Source organism: Morus notabilis, unplaced genomic scaffold (assembly GCF_000414095.1).
Source record: "Morus notabilis unplaced genomic scaffold, ASM41409v2 Scaffold203, whole genome shotgun sequence".
NCBI lineage: Eukaryota > Viridiplantae > Streptophyta > Magnoliopsida > Rosales > Moraceae > Morus > Morus notabilis.
In genome coordinates this window covers 892,837-902,382 of record NW_010361196.1, presented here as the reverse complement: position 1 = coordinate 902,382, position 9,546 = coordinate 892,837, and the positions used below count along the sequence as shown (strand labels likewise).

The 9,546-nt window shown below is 44.8% G+C and overlaps 1 protein-coding gene across 1 annotated transcript; it reads left to right on the top strand.

Moving 5' to 3' along the window:
* Positions 1–7,404: 7,404 nt before the first annotated feature.
* LOC112091720 (uncharacterized protein Mb2253c-like) lies at positions 7,405–8,705 on the top strand. The gene is made up of 2 exons (XM_024165984.1): positions 7,405–7,685; positions 8,270–8,705. Exons 1-2 carry the CDS (start codon positions 7,405–7,407, stop codon positions 8,703–8,705), a joined length of 717 nt encoding a protein of 238 aa, XP_024021752.1.
* Positions 8,706–9,546: the final 841 nt, after the last annotated feature.

The following is a 9,546-nucleotide window of genomic DNA, read 5'->3' as shown; positions in this document are numbered from 1 at the left end:
AGATTCTGTTGTTGTCTCCTCAGGTTCTGGTGCAGGAAAAGTTTCAACTCCTTGCAATCTACAAGACCTCCGAATAAGTGTAATCTCAAGTTCTGGTGCACCTCACTAGTTTCAAGTGAAGCTTCAACTCCTTACAGTCTATGAGACCTCCTAGAAGGTGCAGTGGGTGAAGTTATTGGTGATTGGAATGCTTCATCCCTATCGACTGAGTCACCTATGTGATTACTTTCACAAACATTTAAGCTACACTGTTCAAAATTAGGAGAAGCTTCTCTAATAAGCAACTTGCGGCAACACTTCTAGTATTCCTTGCTGGTGAGTCTAATCTTGCTTGATTGGCCTTTAATGGTGTACCTACATTAACACCAACATCATTTCGAATCCCCTCAAGAATCTTTTTCAATCTTCCAGGTTGGATGTATGCTTCTTCCATACCAGATCCTTTCTTGCATAACTTCCTCTTCCTATTAGTAGACATTCTTTTCACTTCATGCAATAAAACACAGAAGCATAAGTAAAACACCAACGTAACATTTAAATTACTTGTATTATAAGTGAAAAAACAAGAATTATTATTGAAGAAAGAGATGTACCTTAACCCATAGTATTAATATTGAACAAGGATTATTATTGAAGAAAGAGATGCACCAACTTTAACTTTTTTGGTATGTTTGTCAACCTTCCACCTTGAAGCATGACACTCTGGACATTTATCAAGATCTGCCTTATCCTTTCTAAACAAACAATAATCGTTAGGGCAAGCATGAATCTTTTCATACCCTAGATGAAATTCTCTCATAAACTTTCATACTTTATACGTCGACCTTATCAACACATTACGTTCGGGTAACATGTCATGCATTAACTCTAGCAATCCATCAAAACTACAATCAGACCATCCATTCATGGTCATATGCTTGAATAAGGCAATAACGGCAGACAATTTGTTGTATTTTGAACAACCAGGATATAATGGTTCTAACCAATCATTCATTTTTTCATTTAACTCCTGTAACCTATATTCTTTGGAGGCCAATGGTTATAAAGTAAAATGAAGTTGTCGCACCAGGGTTGAGCAATCACACCATCCTTTTGAGTTGCATGCGTCGAGAGCTCCAGAAGTCAGTGGCTAATCCCTAATGTCAAGAGCTGACAGCTAGTCAGTGGCTAATCCCTAATGTCAAGAGCTGACAGCTGAGAAGATGTCCCTAGGTTGAGGAGAGCTTCTAAAGACAAGGCATTCAAGTCGAGTAGTTCTTATAAGCCTTTTGAAGGTCTTGGTGTCGAGAAGTCTACAGGATCATAGAAACCACCAGAGGATTAGATTCAAATCCAATCCCGCGAAATCAGGAAAGGATAAACCTCTTCACATATTAGAATTCAAACTGGGAGATCAGATAACAATCAATGAAAATAATTCTCCAGATTTAGATATTCAAATAAAAGTATATCTGAAAAATCCCCTAATTAGAGGGGATAAAGGGATTATCATCAAAAAATTAGTAATAACAGTCTCTATATTCAGGAGAGTATATAAAAAAAGGCTGAACTCCTCATTTGACTTTTGACGCATTGTTTTCCCTACTGAGAGAGAAACTGTAATTCTTAGAATTAGTGCACCCACAAGTAGACGTAGGCAAAGAGTTTCTGCCGAACCACCAAAAATTTGTGTCTCCTTTATTTTATGCATTTTATTATACAATCAATTCGTGAGAATTACTACGTGAGTGTTCCCAGAGAGGTCAAATCCCGAGTTGACAAATTTTCACCGTCAACATAAGCTAAAGTAGTTTTATTTTTTTATTTTTTTTTAGTTTTTTAGTTTACCCCAAAAGTAGTTTTTGTTGAAAAAATGGCTTGATAAGCCATGTTAAAGGCCCCTTTTGAGGCCGATATTGGAATGGGACCCAATTAGATTTTGGGACGGATCTCGATGGATTTACATTCTCCATCACGAGGAGCTCAAAATTGGATATTCACACACTCAAAATGGATATTGAGTGAATGAGAAATTGATGCTTTAAGTATGCCACTTGGAATAGTTAAATTGGTTGGAAATTGTAAAATCCCACGTTGGATAGAAATGTAGCCTTGGTGGTGTATATAAGTGATTGTATTTTGAAGCCTTGGTAAGCATGTATACCTGAGAGGCTCTCTCACGCGCAAGGAAGGTGCAAATCACGGACCTAGCAGGTTGGGGGGCAATGTGTGCGCCCGCGACCTGCGGACACGAATGCCAGATTGAAAAGCTCACTCCGTGCGGGCCTTGTTTTGCAATTTTTATATTTTATTTCCAAAACCTTCCACATTTTGCAAAAACCGTTTGGCCGAGTTAATGAGCTTAATGGTGACTAATGAAGGAAAACCGACTTTGCCATGGTTAATGAGCTTAATGGCTTCAGTTTTTCATCATCAAAATTTGAATCTAGGGGAGGAAATGTGGCCGGATTCATCTTGGAGAAATTAACAGTTTTTACTCCATTATGGTGTGTGTTTAAATTTCATAATTCCATGTCTTGTAACATCTTTTTGGAGAGCCTATTTAAGGTGTTCTCCACATGAAGGAAATCACACAGAACACAAAAATTACACACATTCTCCACTAGTTGTCTCAATTTTTCTTGAGTTCTTTTGCAGTCTTGAGGTCAGTTTTGGTGATAGAGGGAAGGTGCAAGTTCTACCTTGCCGGACGGCTCTGATAGTGCTTCATGCTACCTTCGTTGTCGTTATATTCTGGGAGACAAACGTCTAACGTAACCTCAAGCACTCGCCGGAGGAGACAAATCTGTTTTAAAGAGAGCGTGATTTACGTGCCGCGACATCATCCTTCTCATTTCAATTTGGTTTTTCAAGTTCAGTTAAAGGTTGAATTCGTGTTGTACCACTTTTCAATGCAATAAGTTGATATATATATATATATATATTTTGTATTGTTTTTCTTTGTATTTTTCATATTATTGTCTAACATTTTTTTTGGTCGACCTGTTCATACATATAATTTAGTACTTCGTATGCTAATTTTAACGAGTTGCATGTGTTGTCTGCTGTCATTTTACTTTTATTGTAATGTTATTGATCGCCTTATCAAGATATACATGGAAGTGTGTTCTACTGTCGTTGTGGTTATATTCTTTTAATATGATCAAAGAACCGTGGTGCATAGTTGATATTTTTGTTGGTTGATATGTTTGTTGAGAGCTATACGAAGATGATTTTTGTTGAGGCTGTTTAGCTTTTTCTTTTTTTCTGCTTTGTTTTTTTCTTCCAAATAATGCTTAATTTTCAGAAAATAAAAAAAATAAAAGAATGACTTCAAAGTCACTCAAGATTGGGACATGACGGACCCGTTTGGTAAATGTTTTCAAAATAATTTTGTTTTCAGTATAAAAATGCAAATGAGATTATTTTAAAAATCATTATGGAATCGATTCTGAAATGGTTTGAGTGTGATAAAAAAGTAAAATCGTGTTTGGTTACATTTATGTTGGATTTGAGTTTAAGTAATTAATAATTGTTACACCACGGTCAAGGAATTGACTGCTCCTTCGGACGACAAGCACCGAGGCCTCCACGTCAAGACATCAGTCGCTGGCATCGAGGGATCAACTGTAGCTAATGTGCCCTTCATACGTCGAGAGTTCGTACGGGATGACGCGCATCGAGAGCCCGATAAGGTGGTAAAGGCCACGATGTTGGGGCAGCGGTCCAGTCCAATCCAAAGATAGTCCTATTAACTCAGGGAAATTCATACTGTATCAACTACTACTGTCGAAGTCAGGAAATCAGGTAGTTGGTAAGAGTGGTTCGCCTGATTGGGAAGCTGTAATCATGGAAATACAACTGCCAAATCCCAGAATTAAGGGATTGATGATGATCTCCTTAGGAAATGCAGAGGGGGTCTCTCATATGTACAAGGCCTATAAATAGAGCCATGGGAATTCATTAAGTTTTTTACGCACACTATTATACTACTCCAGAGAGAGCTTCTAATCAACAAAGTAGTAGTGCATTCACAAGTGGATTAGGCAAAGAATTTTAGCCGAACCACTATAAACTTGTTTCTTCTTTATCTTATACTGCATCATTAATCCCTAATCAACACGTGAGAGAGATTATTGCGAGTGTTCTCTGAGAGTTAATTCCTTGTTGACTGAAATCCACCGTCAACAATTGGCGCTAGAAGGAGGGCCCTGACCCAAGAATCAACCCTACAGTAGGCAGTAAACATGGCTCCTCCGAGAAAGACTCGCAGCATGACGGCAACTCAGAAAAGCCAGGAAGGTTAAAACTCAGCCCTCGGAGGAAGGAATCCGGCGAATCCACCCAACGGCGGCCAGGAACCCACAGGGGCACGGCCCAACCGCAGGGCACCACCACAGGTCATTAGAAACCCCCCAGACCGCCTTGACCAGCTCCAAAGATAGGTTGAAACACTTGCTGTGGCTGTAGAAAGGATGGCCACAGCCCTCGCCGGATGAGAGCAAAGGCCAGATTCCATATCACCGTTAGAGGATGCACCGATGAACCCGGTGAATGTCACCGTCAGGAACCAAGTAATTGGTGACTGAAGTGGTGACGCTGAGGGGGTCGGTGAAGTAGGGCCAACAACCCTCATCCAGCTAGGTCGAATAGATCTGTTGGGAGCAGGCAATGAGTGGCCAGGAGGAGAGCCTAGGAGAGGGCCGAGGCCCAGACGACGAACGACCGAGAGGTACCTCCTCGACCGCAGAAGAACGTGAACTGAAGGAATGCGCACCCGGTAGAATCCTCGACCACGCGTGGAGGAGAGCTGAGGGTACAACTGAACGCTCAACGCGGCCGAGACATGCAGCGGACCAATGAAGAAGAGCTTGCGGCCGAGAATAAAGCATTGGCCGAAAAGATGGCTAGACTAGAAAAGCAGATAGGGAGCCGGCTGAACAACTTCGAACAAGTCGTGGGGAAGGTAGCTGAGGCCGTGAACATCGACGCCAAGATGTATACGTCTCACGACCACCCCTTCACAGAGAACATAATCTAGGTGCCATTGCCCGATAAGTAGAAGCCGCCACCTATCCCATTATATGACCCCGACGAGCACCTGGAAATTTACACGGGGCACATGGTCCTACACGGATACCCCGAGGAGGTCATGTGCCGTGGATTCAGAAACCATCTTTCTGACTATGCCAGAAGGTGGTTTAGGTCCCTAAAACCAAACTTCATAACCAGCTGGGATGACTTGGAGAACGCCTTCCTCATAGGTGTCAAAAAGTCCATTCCACCGAAGCAAAACCTGTCAAAGGTGTACCAGGGACAAAATGAGTCCCTAAAAGATTGGATAGCCCGGTTTAGGGAACAAGTGGCTGCCACCGAGGGGATCACTGATGAGGTAGCTTTGATGGGGGCCCTGTCCATCATGAAGAAGGACATCCTGTACAGCACGGACCTCGACGGAGATCACCCCAGACCTACCAAGAATTCCTGGCAAGGGCCCAGGGATTCATCAACACAGAGGAGGCCAAAAAGGCCCTAAAAAGCAAGGTGGTGGCTCCCACCAAAGAAGAGGTGGGACAGCCGAGCCACCAAAACAACAGTAAGAAGCACCGAGGTAACCCTCAGGTGCAAACGAAATAAAGGTACAACTCGGCCCCAAACAACAGGGGTGGCAATGCCTCGACGAGGTAGGGGGACACCAAGCGTGCCAAGCCACAAAAGTATGATGCCTACACCCCATTAACCATGGGGATCAAGGACTTATATCACAAGATCAGTCACCTCTAGGTACTGCATCACTTACCGCCGCTGAAGTCCGATCCAGCACGGAGAAACCAAAACAAGTACTGCAGGTTTCACGGTGAGAGCGGACACACGACCAATGTATGTTTCGACCTAAGAGATGAGGTCGAGAGGTTGATCCGAGATGGGAGGCTCAATGAGTACCGAGCCGACTGACGGGGCAATAATAATCAGAGGAACAACGACTGACGAAAGGACCAAAGGCAAGACCATCCCCCCAAACCCGTCGGCATGATAAGGATGATCTTTGGAGGGCCGTACCTTGGTGGGACCTCTCACAACGCACAGAAAGAATACGCAAGGGAGGTGAAGGACAAGTTCAACTAGAGGGTTATGAGCGTGTCTGGGAGAGAGACGAAGGCCGCAAGATTTGAAAAGACTGAGATCACGTTCTAGGAAGCGGACGCAAACGGGGTGCATTTCCCCCAGAGTGATGCTCTAGTAGTGGAGGCCATGATCGAAAACCACACGGTCTGCCGTATCTTAGTGGACAACGGCAGTTCAGTGGACATCATGTATGCTGATTGTTTCAACAAGATAGGGATCCCTCGAGTGAGACTGCAGAACAGCATGCAGCCCCTGTACGGCTTCACCAGGGATTGTGTCATTCCTGAGGGACTGATAGAACTACCCATGACAATTGGTCACCGACCACACACCTCAACCATTATGTCACGGTTCTTAGTGGTGAAGAGGGGTGACCAATACAACGCAGTCATAGGGCGGCTGATGCTGAGGGCATTGAAAGCGGTCACATCAATCTATCATCAAATGATAACATTCCCGACCCCTAGTGAAGTCAGAAGAGTCAGGGGGAATCAATATGAGTTGAGGCTCACATACTCAGAGACAGTCCGCCACTACGCCGAGCCAGGGCAGGCAAGAAGAGAGATGAGGATGGTCGTGACCAACACGGGGGCGGCCGACCTAGACCCAAGACTCTCAGACGAGGGGACAGGAACGGGGCTGGTCAAAGAATTGATCGAGGTCCCCATCGACGAGAAGGAGCCTACAAGAAAGTTGAGGGTAGGCTCAAAACTTGAAGAGCGTAGCCGGAAAGAGCTGGTAGCATTCCTCAGGGGCAACCCTAATGTGTTTGCCTGGACCCACGAAGACATGGAGGGAATAAGCGTGGAAATAATGATTCACAAGCTCAGCATAGACGAGAAGTATCCCCTCAAGATGCAAAAGTGTTGACCGATGAACACCGAGAGGTATGAAGCTCTACGGGAAGAGGTCGAATAATTAATAAGAAATGACTTCATCCAGAAAGTCCTGCACCCCGAGTGGGTTTTGAACCCTGTACTAGTATTAAAGCCCAATGGACAGAGGCGGACCTGTGTCGACTTCAGCGACTTAAACAAAGCTTACCCGAAGGACAGCATTCCGCTCCCAAGGATAGATCAGCTGGTTGACGCCACAGCATGGCATGAACTCCTGAGTTTTATGGACGTCTATTCTGGCTACAACCAAAAACTGATGTTCCACCGCGATGAGGAACATACATCGTTCATCACTAACAGGGGCATGTATTGCTACAAGGTCATGCCCTTTAGCCTTAAAAACACGGGAGCAACATATCCATGCCTAGTCAATAGGATGTTCGCGGGCTAGATAGGTAAAATGATGGAGGTGTATGTGGATGACATGCTAGTGAAGAGCAGGAGGTCCAAAGATCATGTGGGAGACCTCAAGGGAATGTTCGACGTACTGCGGAAGTACAGGATGAAGCTGAATCCCCTTAAGTGCGCATTCGGGGTCAAATCAGGAAAATTCCTAGGTTTTATGGTGAATAGTCAGGGAATTAAAGCTAATCCAGAGAAGGTGCAAGCGCTCCTCGACATGAAATTGCCACGAAAACAAAAAGAAGTCCAGAAGCTAACGGGTTGTATTGTCGCACTTAATAGGTTCATTTCGAAATCTACATATAAGTGCATACCATTCTTTGACACCCTGAGAGGGAGCAAGTCGTTTCAATGGACAAAGGAGTGCGAACATGCGTTCTAACAATTAAAGGAACACCTTGAGAAGCCACCCCTACTGTCCAAGCCTATGGATGGAGAGGTGCTGAGCCTATATCTAGCAGTCTCTGAACATGTCGTTAGTTCGGTGTGGCCCACAAAGAGAAGAAGGTGTAGCTGCCAGTGTATTACACTAGCAAGCACCTCCTCGACACCGAGATGAGGTATCCGCAGATGGAAAAGCTCACCCTCGCGCTAGTGGTGATGTCGAGAAAGCTACGCCACTATTTCTAGGCCCACAGTATTTAGATTTTGACAAACCATCCCCTCAGGTAGGTATTGTAAAAGCCCGACGCTTCTGGGAGACTCCTTAAGTGGTCCATAGAGCTTAGCCAATTTGACATTGACTGCAAGCCACAGATCACCATCAAGGGCCAAGCCCTGGCTGACTTTGTTGCCGAGTTCACAGGATTACCAAATGAAGCAGAGGTTGTTGGTGGGCTTCCCTGATGGAAACTCTATGTTGACAGAAGCTCCAATGACAACGGCAGTGGAGCTGGGTTGGTGTTACATACCCCAGAGGGTCATAAGATAACCTCAGCCGTTAGGTTCGAGTTCCCTGCATCCAACAATGAAGCAGAGTATGAAGCATTGCTGGCCAGACTCCGGTTGGTAGAACACTTAAAAGCAGGGGCTATAGACATTTTCAGCGATTCACAGTTAGTCGTGAACCAGGTGAAAGGCCAATATCAAACTAAGGATGAAAAGATGGCAGCCTACCTTGAGAAGGTTAAAGAGGCCTTAGGAAAATTCTGGGCTTACGACATACAACAAGTGCCAAGGGCAAAAAATAGCAACACTGACGCCCTTGCTAGGCTAGCCACCTCAAAAGAGACCAAGCCAAGCTGGAAGGACCCAATCATTAGGTATTTGCTCGACGGTGAGCTCCCAGAGGACAAACAATAAGCAAAAAGGCTGAGGTACCAGGCGTCGAGATTCACCATGCACGAGGATATTCTTTATCGCAAGGGGTTCTCGACACCCTTGCTCCGGTGCCTTGACGAAGAGAAAGCAAAGAGGGTGCTCTCAGAAGTACATGACGGGATATGTGGGAACCATGCAAAGGCAATCCCTAGCTTATAAGGTGCTGAAGCAGGGGTATTACTGGCCCAACCTCAAGAAGGAAGTAGCCGAATATGTAAAGAAATGTGAAAGCTGCCAAAGGTACGCACTCATCCCTCGGCAACATTCAGAGGATCTAACGTCGATAGTCTCTCCTTGGCCATTTGCTAAATGGAGGATTGATCTCATCGGCCCATTACACAAGAGCCCTGGGGGATACAAGTATGCCATTATAGCTGTCGACTACTTCACGAAGTGGGTTGAAGCCGAGCCACTGACAACAATCTCAGAGAAGAAATGTACAAACTTCATATGGAAAAACATAGTTTGCCAGTTCGGTGTATCATAGTCTCTCATATCAGATAACGGGAGACAGTTTAACAACGATAACACCAACCAGTTCTGTGAATTGCTGGGTATCCATAAGAACTTCTCCTCTGTCGTACCCCCAGTCCAACGGACAGGTCGAGGCGGTCAACAAGATCATCAAAGTTATGCTAAAGAGGCGTCTCGACAGCTACAAAGGAAAGTGGGCATATGAGCTACCAAAGGTCCTATGGGCCTACAGGATGACCACGGGGGAAACCCCATTCTCGATGGCTTATGGGGTGGAAGCAGTCCTTCCAGTTGAGGTATCCATTCCTATCAGCCGAGTGATATGGTATGAAGAAGATAAGAATGCCGA

Coding starts and splice junctions, on each gene's coding strand:
- LOC112091720 (XM_024165984.1), top strand. CDS start 7,405: ATGGAGGTGTATGTGGATGACATGCTAGTGAAGAGCAGGAGGTCCAAA. Junction 7,686..8,269: donor TGTATTGTCGCACTTAATAG/GTTCATTTCGAA, acceptor CTATGTTGACAG/AAGCTCCAATGACAACGGCA.